This window comes from Genypterus blacodes, unplaced genomic scaffold, assembly GCF_046128005.1.
Source record: "Genypterus blacodes isolate CSIRO-AG114 ecotype Tasmania unplaced genomic scaffold, CSIRO-AGI_Gbla_v1 ptg000133l_1, whole genome shotgun sequence".
NCBI classification, from domain to species: Eukaryota; Metazoa; Chordata; class Actinopteri; order Ophidiiformes; family Ophidiidae; genus Genypterus; species Genypterus blacodes.
In genome coordinates, this window is record NW_027466935.1 from 427,192 (window position 1) to 448,868 (window position 21,677).

General features: G+C 48.1%; 2 protein-coding genes across 2 annotated transcripts; one reads left to right on the forward strand and one right to left on the reverse strand.

Moving 5' to 3' along the window:
- Positions 1 to 257: 257 nt before the first annotated feature.
- On the forward strand, positions 258 to 16,427 carry prag1 (PEAK1 related, kinase-activating pseudokinase 1). Its single transcript, XM_076163967.1, has 6 exons — positions 258 to 503; positions 3,438 to 3,787; positions 3,918 to 5,569; positions 11,007 to 11,155; positions 12,087 to 12,853; positions 13,921 to 16,427. The coding sequence occupies exons 2-6, from the start codon at positions 3,521 to 3,523 to the stop codon at positions 15,109 to 15,111; spliced, it is 4,026 nt and encodes a 1,341-aa protein (XP_076020082.1). The 5' UTR covers positions 258 to 503; positions 3,438 to 3,520; the 3' UTR covers positions 15,112 to 16,427.
- A 1,856-nt stretch (positions 16,428 to 18,283) lies between these two features.
- On the reverse strand, positions 18,284 to 21,114 carry edf1 (endothelial differentiation-related factor 1). The gene is made up of 5 exons (XM_076164177.1): positions 20,865 to 21,114; positions 19,883 to 19,934; positions 19,605 to 19,765; positions 18,983 to 19,076; positions 18,284 to 18,883 (listed from the first exon to the last, which is right to left on the reverse strand). Exons 1-5 carry the CDS (start codon positions 20,940 to 20,942, stop codon positions 18,822 to 18,824), a joined length of 447 nt encoding a protein of 148 aa, XP_076020292.1. The 5' UTR covers positions 20,943 to 21,114; the 3' UTR covers positions 18,284 to 18,821.
- Positions 21,115 to 21,677: the final 563 nt, after the last annotated feature.

Below are 21,677 nucleotides of genomic sequence, written 5' to 3' on the forward strand. Positions count from 1 at the left end.
CTTCATTTTTTTCTAAAATTACCAGCTGAAAGAAGTGAATGGGTTTTTTTCTGGAGGATTGTTTTGGTCAGAGGGGCCCCAAACGCACCAGGACCGCCACTGTCAGCAACTCACACTAACTCCTGCCACAAAAGCCTGAATGCAACCTGCGAGCAGAGTGTGGTCACTGGGCAGACTGCATACGGGCTGTGCAGGAGCTCCTCCTCCTCTTCCTCCCCCTTCCCCTTCCCCTTCCATGCTGCTGCAGAGGACTCCTGCGCTCCTCAGCACTCCACCTCTGTACAGCGCAGCAGCGGCATGCAGCTCCCAGCGCCTGCAGTAGCACCCAGTGGCACCCAGTTCTCCGGTTCTCTCTAACCTGTCGCACGTTGGATAACATCACCACCGACACCTCTCAGCTCCAGCGGGGGACACAAAAGGAGCGTTACTGCCTTCATAATACTGCTTGATCATTGTTTTTTGGGGGCGTTTTCGTGTTGCCAGGAAGGAGAAAGTCAGAGCAGGTAAGCGATCATATCAGAGGAATAACCTTGGCTGTGTTAGAATACAGATCTCAGACATGTGGAGCTACAATATGGAATGATTTGCGATACAGGCATGACTAATATAATCATACACGTTCAATCAATCGGTGTGGAAATCTACCGTCAGCCAAACCCGTCTGCAAATATTTTAATATATAAATATAGATATCAAATGTAAGATGATTACTACCGAAACACGTGGGGCGTGGAGCCTATCAGGTTCCCTCCTCTGGAAGCCACAGATCGGCGTTCCCACAGGGGCTTTGGAATCGGAGCGAGATCCCGTCCAAAGTTTGCAAGTTGACGGCGGAATTCCCGGCGGATGATGGTGAAAACAGATGCGTTAGGAAGAAGGAGTGAGTGAATGGATGGATTGGATGGATGGATGGATGAATGGACGGGGCTGTGTGAGCGCGGCAGGCGTGACAAATGCTCCTCCAACTGAATTTGTATTCAGAGTGTGTGACCAAGTTACACACTGATGTGACCTGAATATCAGACAGTAATTATTCTGTTGTACAACAGCTGAGCAGCTTTTGTTAACCCGGGAATAATAACTAGGAGGAGGAGAAGAGAAGCATCACACACCCTTATTTGACGTTATTATTGTCTTAGGAGTTGATTTATTTATAGATTGGTTGATTTAAAATGTTTCTACTGCCCTCTAAAGTGTTTGATTTCACATAAGGTGGTCAGAAAACATCTCAGCCATGCAGAAGAGAACTTTCTGAAGTCTCTCTCTCTCTCTCTCTCTCTCTCTCTCGGGGTTTGGGGGTCACATGTCCTGTTGGCTCCCCAAGGTGGATTCAGACAAGTGCACTTCTTTACCAGCTGTGTTCTGTCCGTCTGCCCTCTAACCTCCTCCACCTTCATTAGTCCTCTTTTGCACGGTTTCTTTTTTCTGGTCATTTGTTTCCACTGTCACCATTCCACCTCAAAGCAAACACACAGTCTGGCCTTTCCACAGAAGCAGAGCCACTGTCATCATCTGTGGAATGTTTTTATTTTTGGTCTGGACTCTCTAAAATTAGATTTAAAATACAGGCCAGGGGACGCTGGACTTGTATTTGGTGATGAAACAGTGTTTTTGAGACATCCAGTGGTCATGTGAAGTACAGACTGCTGCTGATGTTAAGTGCAGAGAGATGAGGCTCGTCTGTACTTTGGTGGTCTAGAATAACACATTCCAGACCTGACTGCTTTATTTTGTCTGCCTCCGGACTATTTACATGCCCGTGAGACAGTTTCCATAGTTGGCAAATAGTGTTTGCCGAGGCCGAGGCTTTTTGTGCCTCTTGTTTTTGCAAGAGGAAGTGAGAAATATTGGACCTTGAGCTTGAGGAGGTGTGGGGAATGTAGACAGAAGGGTCTATCTCTGTACAAACAAGGCAGAACTAAACCATCTAGATCTCTTTTCAGAATTCACACACAGCATAGAGATGTTTCAGATGCACCACACACACACACACACACACACACACACACACACACACACACACACACACACACACACAAACACACACCTCATCAGATACTTGCTCTGCCCTGTTGGTCTAATTCACCAGACTAGACCTGCCAAAGCTCTTTACATAGAGAATAATCTCAACTGTCTGTGTTTCTAAACGCACCACGCTTGTGTATCCGTCCCTCACCTACTGTAGCTTAGCGATCTGCTCGTCCCTGATCAATCACCACTTTATATGAGTCATGCGCGGCATGTGAGGCAAGGCTTCCGCTGCTTCTACTGCTGCTACTGCTGCAGGAAGGGTTAAACAAACACGGAGCTTTTGGGTGCTTTCCTGTCCGAACTGAGTCAGGCAGAAACAAAGAAAAATGTAAACATGCATTATCTTTACCAACAGGAAAACACCAAATTCCTATTGGCTCAGTTGCCCGAGTCATGAATTACCAAAGAGTCTTAACAGGAGTTCCACCCATTCCTTATAGTCTGATGTAAACAAACGTAATACCAGGAATGAATTTGACTAAATGATTGCGAAATGTAGTCATAACAAAGATCCAATCAAGGATATTTAGGCTAAGCGAGACCCTTCACCTCCAATTGTCTTAGCTGACTGATGACTCCACTGCACGCCGGCCTGTTTCTCCTGTTGTCGTGCGGTGTAATGAGTCTGGACGCTAAGCTAATGTTGCTACGTGTCATTGTGGTGCCTTGTTGTGAGGCAATTAAGGTCGTGTAAAGAACGAGGGGAGGGACCCGGAGATGCAAGGAGACAAATGATCCCTCGGAAAACTGTGTTGATTTTCTCACTGACAGGCCAGTTAAACAGGAGGGGGAAGGAGTCGTGTGTGTGTGTGTGGGAGGGGGGGAGTCAGGTTGTTTGTGAGAGATGAAGACACACACAGGGAGACAGAGGTTTGTGTGTGTGTGTGTGTGTGTGTGTGCACATGTGTGGAAGGAGGCGGGAGGAAGGGGGAGGTTGTTGCGGGTGTGAGATTCACCCTGGTGAGACTTGCGCCTTTTAGACATTCCTGACATTCCGACCTCCGGGATGCTTGAGGCTCCTTGGTCTTTCTCCCTAGCGTGTCGGGGGCTGCTCAGCACTCCGGAGGGGCTTTTATGTCGCTGGGCTCACACATGCACGGAGCCACACGGCCTCCAATTTAGGAGGCCATGGGAACAAGAAGCACGGCCCTCAGCAGCTCATATTGAGTTACATCTTCAAATAATGTTTCAATCTTAATGGAGGTCGTCTTTGGCCTTTTAGTTTGCCCTTATTCTTCTTGAATTCCACGGTTGGTAGGTTAAATGAGTTTTTGATGTAACTTAAGTGTAAACAGTGATTCCTGACTCCTAACAATGTCTCTTCCTTCCTTCTTCTCTTCTCTTCTCTCTCTCCTCCACATTCCGCCTTGGGATCGCCACGTTGTGATGCTGCGACCTCTCTTCAGCCATGGCGCTTCCTCCTCGTCTATCTGGCGGATCTGTCAGTAGCCCCTTGTGACCGCCGACCCCTTTGCAGCCAAACCCAAAAATGTCAGCGTGCAGCGACTTTGCAGAACACGTGTGGAAACCCGGCTCTTGTAAGAACTGCTTCCACCCGCTAAGTGCACACAAGTCCGGCGGCGGCGGCGGCGGCACCCTGCCTGCCGTCTGTCTGAAGACCAGCTCGGCAGGCGATGAAGAAGCTGGAGTAACGGTGCCTTTGTCATACAGCAAGCCAACAATCGCTGTGAAGCCCACCATGATGAGCCTCGACACAAACGAGATGATGACTGATGTCAACATGAACATTGAGCAGGTATGTCAATGTACTTATGTGTGTGTGTGTGTGTATCATCCATGTTATCTCGCTGTTGAGTAGAAGACCTAACTTCCTGTTTTGCACGTTCCCTTCTCCCTTTTGTCTCATGCGTGTTCACGTGTGTCAGGAGAACACAAAGAGTCCAGTGGAGCGTTTGGGCCTGAAGAAGCTCCTGGATCTGTCGTCTCTTTACATCGACAGCAACGGCTGCAACAAGGCCCTGCGGGAAGCTGTCCTCCAGAGTCCAGGGACCAAGATGGACTACAACAACTGCCCCTTACTGTCTCCGTTGTCCCCCACCAGGCTGCCAAAGGACTCCATGATCATCAGCAACGTCGTCGTCAACCAGGAGGAGGGCAGAGGGTCTAAGAATTTAAAGATGAACGCCAACGGGGAGACGTGCAGGCAGCTTAACAGCACGACCCCCACCAGAACCATTAAGAGCACTTATAACGGAGGCAGCAGGGCCAATTATCAGGAGGCCCATCAGGCGTCTGTGGAGATACCTTTGTCTGTGGATATAGTCACGTCCACAGTCCATAGCAATGGTATCAGCAGTGGGAGTCCTGCTTCTGTGACCGCTGAGCCGCCCAGCGCCTCTATCAGCTCCTCCAGTGTGGACAACCGTAACCACAACCCCCAGCCCTCCCTCCACTCTCCTCCCTGCCTGTCTCAGCAGACCAGTCTTTCAGATTCCTCCTGTTCGTATCGTAGCAGTACGGATTCACTTCCGGGGCCAGAGGGCTCGGGAGGCGGGCAGGCGGGTTCGTCGAGTCCCCAAAGCCCAGTAGCCGGCGGTAGCCCTCAGTCGACGCCCCACTCTCCCAACGGACAGCCAGACACAGAACCCATTTATGCGGAGAGTACCAAGAAAAAGCGCAAGTCGCAGGGAAACACGGCGCAATCGCAGTCTCAGAACCAGAACCAGAACTCACCCCAGTCCTCTGAGCTGGAGGGTCAAAGGGCCACCATCACCGTCATGGCCGCGCACACGGAGGCCAACAACCGGACGTTTTTTCTCAGCAGCCCAGATTCGGGTGTCAGCACCCAGTGCCACTTTAGTCCCACAGCCCGCAAAGACCCCAGCAGCCCCGCCTTCCGCTGGCCCAGTCCCAGCCACAGCGCTCCCTCCCTGTCCACAGAGACCAGCCTCTCTCCCAACATCCAGCCCAAGCCTCAGTCCAGTCCCCCTATTCCCCCCAAGAGGAATACACGCTCCCCCAAACTGGGCACGTCCAGCCTCTCACAGTCCTTCTCGTCTCCTGTCCCTCTCCCAGAACTCCCCCTGCTTGTCCTCTTCTCTCCCAGAGAGGGACAGTTCAAGCTCCACACGGAGAACAACAACGCGGCTTTGGAACGCTGGTCCAAACCTCATCACCAGAGTTCGGGTTGGAACTGCCGCATCGAGGAGGAAGAGGAGGAGGAAGAGAGGGAGCGGAAAGAGGGGGAGACGAAGAGGCCGGCGACCAAACCGGGGAAGACCTCTCGGGTGACGGCGCTGGTCAATGGCGGCGCTGTCTGGAAGGAGGCCAGGGACTGGAGGGCCCACAGCGGCCCCCCTCCTCCCATGACAGAGCCAGGCACGGCCCCCCCGGCTGCCCCCGACAATGGTGCCTGTCAGGGGGAGACGGAGGGCAGCGGTGCAGAAGAGGAGAGCAGGCAGAACGGGAGCATGCTGGACAAGGTGCTCGCCGGCTCATCGGAGCTGTTGGCAGCAGGGAAGGGAGCTGCCAAAAACGAGTCCAATCCTCCGCCACCCCCACCCAAGAAACAGCACAGGTAAGAAGACTCTCACACACACACACACACACACACACACACACACACACACACACACACACACACACACACACACATACACATTCACATTCACTTCATATTCCACTTAATCACCCTCAGATCGATTACAACGATGCCACAAATTCTACTTTTTGTGTTCATTTTGCATCATTTAGTCAGTAGAACATCAGTCATGATGTCATTCACAAGGTAACAGAGTCCAAATTGACGTTGTAATATTCACCAATAGCCCAAAAAAAGACAAATTGACTTGAAGCAAATGTTGTCATTATCTGTAACTAAACAAACAGCTGGTGTTTTCACTCAAGAAATGACTTCAGTGATGAAACTAAGTCGTATATAAGAGTTAAAATCATAACCTATACTAGATGCCAAATTTAAATGTTGGTCAGTGGATTCAGAGATGCAAACTCTCACCCATAAACTAAAGTTAAAGCATGTGATGTCAGCCAGGAGAAGCAAACTGCAGCAAACTTTCCCACATATTTGCGTGCTTGCTCTGCGTTTCCCGACAACAGCGTGGATACAGCGTTATATTACATAATTTACCACTTGTAACATGCACTTAGTCTAAAAGCATAAAGGGATTCTGCTCTCTGATGTCAGCACACAGTCTTGGCGTGACTCATGGAATATTAGTGACGGTATATTGCTTGCGACAGTACACGCGTGTGCTCCCTTACGGCGCTCTCTCCTTTCATAACGCGATTATTCGGCCTTGAATCAGCCTCCATTCTCAGGCCTTGTGATCATTCAAACTTTTCAAGCACGCTCCTCAATGCGTGCCTTGTTCTATTCACGCTCCTAATGTGACTTTTTCAATTCTCATTAAGACACAACATGGGTCTGTTAAATCGTCCCCCCCCTGCTGTGTCGCATTGTCGCCAATTTGTTTTAGCCGCAGCACAATAGAGAGAGAAGCCAAAGCCAGGCCTTGTTCCTTTGTCATGTGAAGACAAAACTGCGGGCAAAATGATCTAAATCACATTTGCGTGGTTTGGAGTGTAATAATAACAATTGATGTTCATATATATTAAGTCGGGTTGCAGGATAAATGTGATAAAGCTCTGACTGCTGATCTACTCTAAGCCTGCACGCGGTTTCTAACCTACATAACCACTGATTAGAAATAACACTGGCAGACATGATTTAACCTTAGTCTGCGTTTAGCTAAGAATAAATTCTGCTCTGAGTCACAGGCGGTCACCGACTCAAAGCAGAAGGTGTTGCAGTTATTAGAGCATCAAATGGTCGCCTTAAAATAACCGTCGCATTGTCTGCTTCAGAGCGATTAAGTGTAACGGGGGACTGTGACGAGCAGATGTTCTCTCATCTTAAACTGCTCCAGTCAGCAGAAGCCAAGTCGGGAATGTTTTCTTGTCAAAAACACAGATTGCCGATCACATTTCAAGGCTCCTTATGTTTGTGGTAATTCTAGTCAGCGTCCATCTCTCCTGTTATGACATTGCCGGCATTCTGCACTGATAAAAATACACCTTGAGAGAGACACATGTGGGAACACGCCTCGAGCCAGCCAGCGTCAGTTGTGGCCGTTGAGGGTTGAGTGTTTAATCAACAAGTGTCCACAGTCTCACACTGCCGCGCTGCCAACTCACACAATGCAGCAGCAAAACAATTAAAATCTACTATGTGAAGCATTTTCTTTTTGATAGACATGACAGTCAGATGTGGGGCATGAATGGAAAGCATTGACAAAACACACACACAGGCACACACACGTGGTAGATGCATCATGTGAAGCAGCATTTTGAGTTGCTGAATCATTTAAAGGTCACAGATGGCTCAGAAAATCTGCCTTCTCAGCGCTATCAGAGCCTTTGATCACAAAAGTTTCTTTCTTTTAGTCTTAGTAGCAGTTTAACTTGTTCATACATATGTATACGTTTGTGTGTGTACATGTGTGTGTGTGTGTGTCATGCATGAGTGTGTGTGTAAGTGCTCTTTAACAGGGAAGGTGTGTGGGCTGGTCAGGTCACTCAAAAGGGAGGGACTATACTGAACAGATTGTTGCCCCTGGCAACTCCCAAATGTCCCACTTTTACTGTCATTTGCCATCAGTAGAATAAGAGATTATAGACTGTGCACGCCGTTTGGCACCAATTGGCCTGCATTGAGCTCAAATTGCCTTTTGCAATCTGTCACTCCTGTTCCAAGACCGCCCCCCTCCACCCCCCCACTCCATCACCCCCCCCCCCCCTCCCTCTCCTCCCTCCATGGAACTTCCCCCGTCCAGGCTGTGAATCCGGGCAGAAAGCATCTTGTTGCCACCCGGCCGAGCAAAAGCTGTTCTAAACTGAAGCGTCAGGTAGTTTATGTCGGGGGTGAAGCTATATATGAGATATGGGTATTTTCATTTTGTGGATTTGATGGATACTGTTGCTTTTCCTGCTGAGAGGGACTTTAAATACACACATGACTCGTGTGGAGCCTGGGTTGTGTTACTACACATGGTGCAGCTTTAGAGAGCCACTGGTCTGATCCATGGGCATTTTGTGCCCAACAGCCGGACGAGGACCTCTGCCTGTCCAGTATGAGGTAGGCACCTGAAGGCAACATTACTCACCTGCCTGTTATCAGTTGATGAGCATTATGTCATCATATTTTGCAAATGAAGTTAGTTCTTGCATATGCAGTTAAACTTCAGGAGCTGTGAACTGAAACAATGATCTCAATCGCGCCAAACGGTAGCAGGGGTTTGTGTGTGTGTGTGTGTGTGTGTGTGTGTGTGTGTGTTTGATCAGGAAGCTCAGTATTAACCACAGTGCTGCTGGTGGTTCAGGTTGGCTTCCGCTTAATGCAACACGTTTGCGTCAAGCTTCACTGCTGCAAATTTAAAGGTGTTTGAGTGCTGTGATGATAGGTGACATGTGGTCAGCTTTCTATTTCCTTCTTCATTCCCTCATTCTGTCACACTCTGCATTTTGCTCTTCTTGTAATCTAACTCAGCCTCCAGTCTTTGTTTCTTGTTTCACGTCGACATCATCGTACTATAATAGGAGGTGGTATGAAGTTCAGCAGATTTCGGAATGGGCCTCGACGACTGACAGAGATAAAGAGACGCCGCAACAGACGCCAGAATTAACGTCAAACATTAATAGATCTTATTCTCAAACACATGGTTTATATGATCTCATTTCCATAGCAACCATTCGGTGATGCGGCTAGAAAAACAATGGACGTCACTCTTGGAAGAATAATGTCTGCGCTATATTGTAACATACAGGAGGGCGGAGCCAATGACAGGTACACTTAATCCATGACAACAGCTCGACAATAAGCACAGCGTTTGTGGGGCTTGTGAAATTATACGAGCGAATATAATAGAATAGAATAGAATCCCACACCGCTGCAAACTACAGAAAAAGAAAAGAAGAATCATCCGACATAAAATTGCAACGTTACAGCCGTCACAAAGGTCGTATTTATTACAGCCTGTCGCAATATGAGGCCGCGTCCTCTTTATGCCCCGTCGTAAAAACCCCTCAGGCTGAAACACGTGACGCAAAGACAAAGTAACAATGGATTTCAACCAGAACCATTTGGTCTAAAAGTCCCAGGGTTGAAAAAGAATTTGCAGTTTGAAACTTGTTCATGCGTTCGTTTGCACCTGAGCCCTGCACAGCAACATGAATGTGTGAACCCCATCACCGTTTGGGAGTCCCATGCCAATGTCATACATACTTATTCGCTATCATTTGCACATCATAAGTTAATATACTTTGAAGGACGTCTTAAATGGGAGTCGGGAGGAGAAAAGAGGAACTCGATCCATAATAACAACACCAGATGAGTTTAGTCTGGGTCTCACTTTACACTGTCACCCTACTGTCTGAAGATACTTAAGCTGGAACTTCTAACACATCCCCACAAACACACAGACACAGACACAGACACACACACACACACACACACACACACACACACACACACACACACACACACACACACACACACACACACACACACACACACACGCACGCAGCTTTATTAAGACCGTCCCACGTCACGGCAGACTGTGCCTCCGGCCCTGTTTGTTACCCGGCATGATTGTTTACGTTCCGTTGCCCCCCCGGATTAGTTCAGTAGACAAACCCGGTCCGGCGGGTTTTACTGGGTCGCCTCGCATTGCTTTGCTGACAGCTCGCTCACACTCTCAGATTTAGCTGAGGAAACATTCCCATGTGCTCGGAAAGGCAATCAGGGTCTCTTATCTGAAGCTGTTTCCACCTAAACTTAGGCGTTTCCAAGAATAGAAGTACGGATGAGAAGAGGAGCTTCCCGTCACAAACTGTTTGGGTTGAGTTTGAATAATCCTTCATCTAGGTCTAATCTAAGACCACCAACCAGAAAAGACGAGCAGAATCTCATGAATTGGACACTGAAATAGAGACGGCATTCCCGTGCCACATGGCCACATTCCCGTCCAGTATTCCCGCCTCCTTTCACCGTAGCCCCTTTCCCCCTCTGTGAAACGCTAGCGGACTCCTCAGCTAAGTGCCCGTCGAGAAAGCCCACCCCCTTTTGTTTCCGCCTTTTCCCCTCCTCCTCATCATCATCATGTTTGTTCCGCTGATTTACGGCGACGTGGAAGTCGGGGGGCCGACTGATAAATGGAGAGAGAGGAGTCATTTTGTGATGGAGGAGAGGAAAGTGGAGATGAAGGGATGGGATGGGAGCGCTGCTTCACTGAGCCATTAGCCGGGATAATGAGACAAATGACCGGCTGTCAGTCAGAGTAATTGGTAGTTTAGATTAGAAGAAGGACTCAAGCACATTTCCAGTGGGATTGTAAAGCGAGTCGCCCTTTGTAGCAGGGAAAATATGGGATTTTCAGAAGTAACTAATGGCTTCTTAAGGACTCAGTTTGCTTCACACGTCCAACAATGAGTGTCTTGTCTTCGTAGGCGTCACATGTCACAGGACGTGTTTCCCAAGATGCTAGAAAATGTGTTTGGTTTCACCTCAAAGCACATTCCTGCTCAAAGCGACGCTCCCAGATTCCGATCTTATATTAGTTGTACTCCACTAATGTGTCATTTAGTCACCATTGTTCTATTTGTGCAGATTTTAACCTCCGGTTGGCGACTCAAGTGCGGCGGCGGCTTTCTGCACTGCATGATGTGGATTTAACATTTTCAAAGTTGTGTACGTTCATGAAGGAAGTGTGTCTTGCCAAAGAGGAAGTGAAACTCCTCCTGCACCGCACTTGTCCATCGTTCAAAAGCAAACAAAGGGCCGAGAGGTCACGCTGATTAGTGAAATGTTAAGGGGAAGTTAGTTTCTACATCAGGAGGAATACTCAACTGATTGATGAAACACAAAGCAAACATGTTGATCCAAAGCCTGTGTGTGTGTGTGCATGTTCATGATCCCCCCTCCTCTTCCTCTGTCACAGGGTGTGTGGTCGGATGAATGGCAGCAACATGGAGCTGGACCGCTGCAGCCAACAGGGGTCGCTGGAGAGTCCCACCTCGTCTCTGAGGGGCCTGGGCAGCGCCGGCCTGCTCACGGCCTCCACAGACAGCCTGACCGCTGCCGACAACGGTAACCATGGTTACTCTTAACTGTGACGTACAGATGTATTTAAATGTTATTTTTTTAAGTCAATTTTGAGGGATTCTTGCCAAACATCAGGGCTCTTTCATGAAAGGCCAATGTTGTTATCAGACACAAGAAGGTCCGACGTTGTTCAGACTCGAGTCCAAACTGCACAACAGTGAAGAGACGGCAGAGAGGTTTTATGGAAGCAGAGCGTCTCTTCCACTTCGGTCAGGCAGGATCTTGTGACATATTCCGACAAGTTTGCACAACCAGCGTCTGGATTTCTGCAATTCCATCACAACTCCCGGTTCCTAAACGCACCCTTCAGTTTATGAATTACTGCCATCCTTTATATGTTTTAAAGCTCTGTGGAGTTCAGGGGCGCTTGTAATTGCGGCAACTTCCTGAGCGACGCTGTTCAAAAGAGATAATTATGGAGTCTGATAACGAGGCAAAGAGGGCTTGGCTACATCCTACAGGGAAGTTTTTTTTTCCTTTCCTACTTTACTGCCTTCCCCCTGATGTGAAAGCAGTCATTGAAGGCAGCACCGCACAATTATCCCGGTATCTGTCTCATCTAGAGTAAAGTCGAGTTTGAACCCAAGTCTGTCGTTCACAAACGTTAGCCGCGGTCGGATGGAGGATGATTTCGACGTCACGCTGAGCCCGGCATTGTGGAAGTTTCTGGATGTTTTGAGGAAACAAGGTAGAGTTTGCGTTTGTGTTAAAGCTAAGCAGGAGACGGGATGGGTGAGGAAGAGGAATATGGAGGTGTGAGGAAGAGGAATGACACAGGGAAAACAGGAATGGTCACAGTAGCTTTTGGTTCTTAGGTTTAGTCCTTATTTTAGGAGGTTTTTGTGTGTTAGGTCGCATTTTAACGCTTTTAAATCCTTCATGTTTGATCTAAACTTCAACTTTTCCTTTTTCTCAGCTCCACGCGATGCCGCACGGATGTCTTGTTCCTCTCCCTTTCCCAGAAGTCCCGTTGGCTCCAATCCCGGCTCTCCTCGCCCGGATCCCTTTAACAGCTTGAGTAACCAGCCGCCTCCACTCCCGGAGAAGAAGATGGTCAACCGCACCGTGTCGGCCCCCGACCATACCAACGGGAAGCCTTTCGTCCGGGCCTATCCGCGCCTTCCCTTCACCGGGTCGGAGAGCAACGTGTGTCGACCTGTCGACTCCCGTTCCAGTTTACCGTCCAGCCCTGTGGACCCGCGACCCCTCTTCTCCTCCAACGAGTCTCTGGAACGCTGCCACGCCCCGCTGAGCCGACCCTCCAGGTCCCGGACGCTGGACGAGCCGCTCAAGGGTCACGGGCGCCTGGGCGTCCACTGCAGGACCAGCGTGACGTGCTCGTCATCGCCACAGCTCAGCTCGCCGTTCTCGGCCTCGGAGCCTTGCTCGGCGGCGGCGCCCGGGCCGGGATCCAGCCTGCAGCTCAAGACGCTGCTGAGCAACATCGACAGCAGGGAGGGCGTCTACTCCAAACTGGGGGGCCTGTACGCCGAGTCCCTGCGGCGCCTGGCTCTCAAATGCGAGGATCACTTCACGCACTCGCAGAGGAACCCGCTGAGGTTCGAGGAGAGCAACTGGTCCCTGTTCCGGCTCACCTCCAACAAACCAAGCTGCAACGCCGGAGACGCTGTGTACTATTCTGCCGCCTGCGCCTCAGACCCCAGCAACTCCTACGCCGTCAAGGTAAATACCCCCAATCCTGAACACCGGGTTGTGTGTGTGTGTGTGTGTGTGTGTGTGTGTGTGTGTTTGGTTCTTGCTGGCTGCTGCTGTTTGTTCAGATTCTTGTCAGGCAAATTCCCAGGCTCGTTGTTTGTCTGTGTAAGGAGTTACAACACAGCGGCGGTTGTATATTTTAAGAAGGGGGTTTGAACAGTTTGAGGAGGGAAAGAGGAGATTAAAAGTGGGTGGTGGTCCTGGTTCTTGTTTGCTGGTGGATCACAGATGGGACGGTGCGCTTAAGGGCTTAAACTGTAAACAAGCAGCAGCCAGGGTGTGTGCGTGTGTGTGGATTCAGACTGATTGACCTTTGTCCCTAAAGTTAGCAGCCGGTTTATATGTGAGGAGTTTCGGCCTCAGTGGCTCATTAATCTTTACGTGCCAAGCAGGATTTACAGTCAGTCAAACCCCTGTTATCAAGGTTCTCTCACTCTCTCACTCTCTCACACACACACACACACACACACACACACACACACACACACACACACACACACACACACACACACACACACACACACACACACATCCAGTTTGAAATGATACTGTAGGAGCACTCATGGTCACGCTACAAATGATCAATCAAATCCTTCATACAGAACAACGAAGGAAAACAACTCTGGTTGGGAGTTGTTGTTGTTGTTGTTGTTGTTGTTGTTGATTTGATAACAATTCAGGTAAAAAATCCATTTAAATGTGAGAATTGCACTGGGAGATTTCATTCACACCATTTAAACGCTGGTTAGTCTGGGATCTGAATGGGTTAAGGTTAGAGGATCTCACACTCTTTTCAGGGGAGGATTACGGCTTTAAGTTGACATCAAAGCCACCGGCATAAGAGTGAGAACATGAAATGGAATGGAGTTGACCTTGGCACCTAACTAACAAGAATTCCTTTCTTATGTGTCTTGGCTCCACTCTCTTCCTGTCTCTCTGCATCTTTGGAATTCTTCACCCTCCTCTCTCTCTCTCTCTCTCTCTCTTTCGACTCTCGCTCTCTCTTCCTTTCCCACCGGCCTTTGTCTCTCCAGATCTGCAAGAGTCCGTCGGCGGACGCCAAGCAGGGTCACCTGTACGGTCTGTCGGTGCAGCAGAGCATCCCGTCCCACTTCAACCTCCAGCAGGACTGCGGCCACTTCATCGCCTGCGTCCCTCAGAGCATGCTGCCCTGCGACGAGGTCTCCCTGCCAACCACGCCGGCCTCCTCGCTACCTCGGTCGTCGTCGTCCTCTTCCTCCTCTGCGACAGCCGCGCAGGTGGAACGGGAGCGAGTGGTGGTCATCACGCCGGAGATCCCTCAGCAGACCGCCGCCGAGTTTGTACGGGAGTGGGCGGCGTTCCACAAAGCCCAGCCGGAAGTCTACGAGCGGCGCGTTTGCTTTCTCCTCCTGCAGCTGTGCAACGGCCTGGAGCACTTGAAGGAGCACGGGGTCACGCACCGCGACCTCTGCCTGGAAAACCTGCTGCTGGTCCCTCACGTCCGCCGGTCGCAGAAGGCGCACGCTCATCCGCTGCCCTCTCACTTCCCCCAACAGAGCGCCGCCGACAGCAACGGTTCGAGCGGCGCCGACGTCCAGCGTCACCTTCCCAGGCTGCTCATCAGCAACTACGCCAAGGCCAAGCGTCGCTCCTCAGAGGACGCCGTCTCCACGCACGTGGACCCGCGCATCAAACGGGACCACGCCAGGTTGGCGCCCGAGATCCTCTCCGCGGCACAATACCGCAAATTCGACGAGTTCCAGACGGGCATCTTGATCTACGAGCTGCTCCACCAACCCAACCCGTTCGAAGTCAGTCCGGCGCTGAAGGAACAAGACTACCGCTGTGAGGACTTGCCCCCCGTCCCTCCCGTCTCCCTTTACTCGGCCGGCCTGCACAGACTGGCCCAGCTCCTGCTCCAGCCCGACCCCATCAAGCGCATCCACATCCAGGACGCTAAGCAGGTGCTGCAGAGCCTCCTGTGGGGCCCCAGGAGGGACCTGATGGACCAGCAGCGGGAGAGACACGGGCAGGCGGGGGGCTTCGAGGGCAGGTCCCGGCACGAGGGTCTCCTCAACTGGCTGGACGTGAAGCGAGCGCTGCTGATGATGAAGTTCGCCGAGCGCTCGCTGGAGCCGGAGAGGAACGCCGAGCTGGAGGACTGGCTGTGCTGTCAGTACTTCTCCTCGGCTCACCCGCTCTCCCTCTGCCACACTGCCGAACTGCTGTACTCGCCCAAGTGACGCCTGTGTGTTTGAGCGTGTGTGTGTGAAGTGTGAACGTGTGAATGTGTGTGTTTGTATGACTGAGCTCAGTGATGTCAAAGTTAATGTCTTGACACGACGGATCGTTTTGGATTTTGGAGATAATGTGAACCTGCCTGTTTTACGCTTCTGCTACACGCATGAGAGCCGCGCATCGACCTTCTGCATTTATACACACACACACACACACAGAACATGTAACATTATAAATGTCCTTACAGCAGACTTACACACACACACAATGCGCTTCGTGCCAGTGGTGCTGATGAAATCATCGTAAACAAAATGTGGAACATCAACAGTATTTATAGTTTTATAGCTCACACGTCGATGTTTCCCGCCTACTTATTCAACGCCCGTTCAGGCATTTGACCTACTGAGACCAGACTAACGTGCAGCTAACGTTTACTTTTTCCTGATATCTTACATAAAGACGGCGTCCATGACACATTGAACTAACAGGCACATGTGGCTCCACTGTACTGTAGCATCAGAGCTCGCAGATTCACGCTTCCTCTGTGAATATGAACGTACGAGTCGGAGCGATCGGGGCTCTGTGTCGCCTCGTTAGGCAGCGTTGCATAAAACATAGAAAGTATGAATTAATCAGAATCCCTGCTGTCTTAACGCGGCTCAATATCAATATTTGATCGGACCGATTGACGACTTTGCTTCTACTGTTTACGGTTAATAATCGTCCCTTTTTCTCCCCCTTTTCCTTTGGATTTGATTGTTTTCTGTGTTTTTAAAGTGTCATGACTCGTCGCAGTGCCTTTTGTTCTTTGTATATGTTACAGTGACTCCGAAGCCAAATGTAAATATGGTGACTCCTTTGTTCTTTGTGAAACTGGACTTTCACAGAATGTTCTGGAAACAAAACTGTTGTACAGTGGTTTGTAAAAAAAAAATTAAAAAAGAAAGAAAGAATGAAAGAAGGAAGGAAGATCTTAAAAAAGCTGCGAGTATTTATATCATTTGTTATCCTGTAGTAGTCACTGGAATGCTTTTGATTATTTTTATGTGTGTTATTGTTTAATTTGGCTGCAAAGAAGCTTCATGTTAGGAGCTTCTTCTTCTTTTCTTTTTCTTTTTTACTCTTTTCTTAATAAAGCTCAGAGCTGAATTGAATTAAATTGAATTGAATTAAAACGGCAAATGGAGTTTCTGGTCTGGAAAACAGTGACATCACCGTCTGATCTCACTACTAATATAATACATTATTGATCCAACATATTTTGTGTGTGCACCTCTCACTTATTTGCATCTAATCAATAAACTGTGCATATATTTTCTCACAGTAATAACTTTGTGTCCTGGACTTTGTTTGTCTGATAACATCAAAGGATCACACTGCTATCATGGCAATTCCTTTTATGTTTAATTAGATTTTAAGTGTTATTAGTGGCTATTAAGTCATTGTTTATTGAAACTCCTGGAACTTTGCACAAAATGATCTATTAGTCTCTACGTAACACTGTGCTGCTTTTTGGTAACAACAATGTGACGCTACATTATACTATCATACTATTATGTAGAAATAACATTTTAGGAGACATTTGGACAACTTTAGGTGCTTAAGAAGTTCTATGAAGTGGAACCTGATGGTGTGAGAAATGTTTGAATGAGAGCAGCGTCGGCCATTGTGTGGGAGAGAGGAAGTAAGCGAGTGAGGGAGACTGTGTGCACAACAGGTTGTACGTGGAGCAGAATCTCAATTTGAGTTTGGAGCCTCGGGCCATAACAGACCCCTAAATCTACCCTCCTCCCCACACACACACACCCCTCTCCATCCCCCAGCGCTGCCCTCGACTCCCTCCCTTTCTGCTTCACATCACTCCTTCAAAACCAGCGGCTGCTCCCTTGTCATAGGTGGAACTATGTTGCTATGGTGTTTGAACCAATGGAATGGCATTCGTAGGAAAGCAGTCAGTCTCTGTCTCTCCCTGTCGTTCACTCCCTCACACACACACATTCACACACGCAGACCGCCTGTTGAGTAAGAATCCCAAATACTGCCCCCCGCCCGGTAACAACAGACGGGCTACCTCCTTTGTTTCTGAAGTGAGAACCGGTCAGGAGGTTGTGAACTTGAGATGAGTACACACACACACACATTCCAGCCTGTTGCCTTCTCACTGTATCCACTACAGCCATGATAATTGGAAGTGGCTTCCTCCCTCCCTCTTATAGATCAAAGTGTAGCCACCCTGCTGAGCTGTTCCACTCCTGCTCCCTCTGCAGCTCCTTCCTCTACCTCCAGCAGCCAACCTCTTCAGTCAATCCACTCGCTCTCTCTTTCTCTCTCTCCCTCACGCATGAGTCACTGAGCGTGTGTGTTTGGCCTGCTTGAACTTCCCCAGTGAAGGTCAGGTGGATGAATTTGCAACATAACTAGAGCAATAGAGAAGGAAGCTATCACAAACTAACAAAACATGATATGAAATGGAGAACTACAGACAAATGAAAAGCTTTGTTAAACAACAACAACTCATACAGGCCCTTAATACATGAAATTGCGTCACATTTCTGTTAAAAAATGAAATGTGGAACTAAAACCATGTTTGAATAATGCAGACAAAACAAGAACCCTACATGCTACACGCACACATCTGAACTCTTATTGTTATTAGTAATAATTTTACAAAATGTGTCAAAAGCACAGGAGCCGACTTTGTGTTGTGGTCTCTGCTGCCACCTAGTGGCCAATAACGGGGGGTGTCGTTCAGCAACATACGCAAAATGACTGTCTTTGTGGTTTTTCTTGCGGTAAAAAATATATCTGTTGCCATTTTTTCTATATTAAGATAAGAAGTGAATTTAAACAAGCAAACATGCCACATTTAGTTTTCAAAAAGAGAAACAATCCGTGAGATCGCCCGTCATGATACTGTGGTCATCCTGCTCCAGGTGCCACTTCCTCAATAAAGGCTTAAATGTTGTGATAGTCTGACCCCTGGTGGCTGAATATAACTATTACAGCTCTACCAAAATATTGCTTTAAACTTCGAACTCTTACAACCTAAAAATAATAGTGTGGATCAGTAAAACAACCTCAAGCTCGCACAGTCACAATAAATCAATAATGATCAACAATCAGACATCTCTATTTAAAATGTTACAGTGTAGATTTATGCAATGAACAGGTCACAAATCATCCGCCAAACTTTATTTTAAGATAAAAACAAAGCACAGCATTAAAATATTTCAACACTGTCATGACATCCACACACTTTCTGGAGTGTGTGAACTGGATGCATCAGAGCACCTTTGGCTTTACCAACATGCTGAGAATTAAGGTGAATCAAACTTAATTTTGTCATGACAAATGTTTTCGCCCCATCGCCTCATTCCACATCACCATTGAAAAGCAAAGTCATCATGCCAGACATTATGCAAACGGATGAGAGAAAAACATTCACAGGACTTTTTCTTGTTTTGAGTTTGTGGCGTTCTGAAATGCATTCGTTTAATTATCGAGAAAAAAGTGTTTCAGGGGACTTTTTGCAAGTATGCAGCCTGCAAATGCAGTGAAGCACCAGGTCCTCAGGCAGAAGGACCCGGGTGAGATCAGCCCGGGAAGGGGAAGGAGGGGGTGGTTCCTAGGGAACCATGGGGAAGATTTTGGGGGGGTTCAGGTTTGTTTCAGGGGGAGGATGGGGGGAGGGAGGGCTGATTTCGAGGCTTTGTGTTCACTTCCCCTTGGTTTTTGGTTCCAGGGGTAGGCCAATGTCTCTCCCACGCAGTTTCGTCCCTGCACACAACAGAATCATTTGGTATGAGTGATCTACCAGGTTACACCGCTACCATTCATATCTATTTTGCATTTGTAATGGGTGAAACGCATCCTCACCGATTGCTCTCTCGATCTTGCCCAAGACCTGGTTGTTGGGAATCGCTTTTCCGCTCTCATAGTCTGCGATGACCTGAGGCTTCTCGTTTATTCTCTGGGGTGGTGGATGGGGGGAAAAATGGCAGTTTTGAGTGAGACGGCAGAGCTGACATCTTCTCCAACGATCAGACAGTTAATTAGTCAATCTGGTCTAATGTTTGTTTGAATCGTAGCGATGACTTGAGAGAAGCCTGGAATGATCACGTCTTCTCTTAGTATCGTCTTAATAAAGCTTATAAACCATGGTGTTTCAATTGTGTCATTCAGGCTGCACACAGACTTTATTTCCTTTGTTCACACGTTACAGGGATGTTTCTCTTCCCTTTGTTCTTTACCAACAGGAACTGATTTAAAGAGCCTTGCTGAATCTCGACAAATTCCACTTGGTGACTCATAAACTCATTATGGAGAAGGGGGGTTTCTGCCTCCCCGGTCAGTGTATCAGTAGAGCCTTAACCTTTCATGTTGAGGGTGTGTGCGTGTGCGTGTGTGTGCGTGTGTGTGCGTGTGTGTGCGTGTGTGTGCGTGTGTGTGCGTGTGTGTGCGTGTGCATGCGTGTGTGTGTGTGTGTGTGTACACTCACAGTGGCCAGGTCTTTCTGGGTCAGGCCCTTCTCCTGTCGGCCCTGCTGAATGACCTTTCCCACCTCCAGTGGAACCCTGTCGTGATGCAGCTCTTCTGTTTCCCGGTCCAGCTTAGCCGTGTTCTTGGACACCAAATGTTGTTTGTTCTGCCCTGCAGACCCTGCGTGTGGAAAGAGATGAAAGACTTTGAAATGCAATGATGGAACACTACACAGAGCTGTAGACACCTAATAATCAATAACAGGATTTTAGATGGATTTAAAAAGCATCAGTTTACATTTCTTGGTTGTCTCGATGTCCTCCCCGCGTCTATGAGCAGCGTTGACGGCCTGGAGGACAGACAAACAGGCAGGCAGGCAGACAGACAGGCAGGCAGGCGTGTAGCAACATTAGACAGAACACAAGGTAGCTTCAGGTGATTGCATCAGAAATGACTCATTCAACTGTTGGTCCATCACCAAAAAACAGGTAAAGGATCAAAGAGACCGATAAGAGTGTGAACAACAAGTTCAGACCTACGTGATCATAATCTCTACACACACAGGAGATGATCTGATTTACTTCTCAGCAACAATAACAAAAAGGTGTGGATCAGTGTGTTCCACAGTAAAGCACTGACTGTGTTTACTTATGGACCAGATGGCAGAACACTGAAGGACCAGGACCTGCAGGGTGTGATGATCAGGTTCTCCTATGCTGATAGGAGCTCGTTTCTATTTTTATCCAAGTCAAATATTGAGCGACCCACATGGCGTAATGAACCTGCAAGCGATCACGACATCTTATTACATTGCCGCAATGCAACGGTAATTAATGTTTGGTTACGAGGAACATTGAACTTTAATCTTGCTTGTCCTCCAGCTTTGATTACCCAAAAACAAACAAAATAAAGCAGGTTTAGCTACAATGCTAACCCCAGTTTAGTTCATCTCGATCATGGACAGCACAGCAGATTAATCACTTTGTGCTGTCTTGGAACGCCGAACAATTTGATTTGAATGCACATATTTAGTATTTGGAAGCAAAAACTGTCAAATCTCGCCGTTGTCAGTGTTATTGTTGTTGAACTGTAGCACTAAACGCTACCTGGCCAGTTTACCCATAACCACGTGTAGAAACGATCGTATCAGAGCTACTGTCAATATAATATGTGAAAAGCATTGTTCCCGTTCATCTTAACATAACATATGTCTATTATGTGACACGAGGCGATGATAGGTCCACATAGCAGCACGTTTGTAGGCAGTGTTGACGCTAACCTGCTTGGATTTGGCCTGAGCAGCAGTCGGCCCCTTCTTCCTCAACACAGTCACGGTGTCCCAGTCGCTTTCTGCCATTTTCCAGGTCCTCACTCGATACCCGTAAAGTTAAGTAGTATAGATACAAAAATAAGTTCAACTATGTGGCGTTTTAAAAGGCCCTTTGAAGGAAAATAGTGCTACTTTGTTCGAGCCAGACGCTCCTTCCCGAATTATCACCCACGCGTTCTGCTCAAGCTTTATTTACAACCCGACTATTAACAGTCGCACCGCGGCGGAGTTTCAGCGCCCCCTGGTGGTGGATGTTAGATCGCCGCCTGACGCCATATTGGAGCACACTGACCTACATCGACATGGGCAGGTCCAGACCACGTGACACGTAAAACACAAGTTATACAGCAAATACGACACAAATACGACAAAGTAATACATTTATTAAGGGGTGCATAATGCTGCAATATGTAATCGGAACTTAAACTTGCAGATTCGTACTTCTTTGAGGAATATTAGTGTACAGGTTAGACGTGTTACAGGTTTCCTTACAATTACAAAAAGTGTGGTGTGTTAAAAAGTGAATCAGTGAAAATCGTCATTGTAACACATTCCAACTGTTCCATTGCATGGTTTGTGTTTATTTATAAAGTACATGAGTAATTTTGCCAAATTTTACAAACACACACTCACACACACACAAAACACCATCCAACTTACCAAAAAGCACCACAATCAAATAAATGGATCAACATTTAAGTCCATCAGCCTCAGCACATGAAGTATGAAACCAGCCAATGAAAAAACAATGAAATGTGTGAA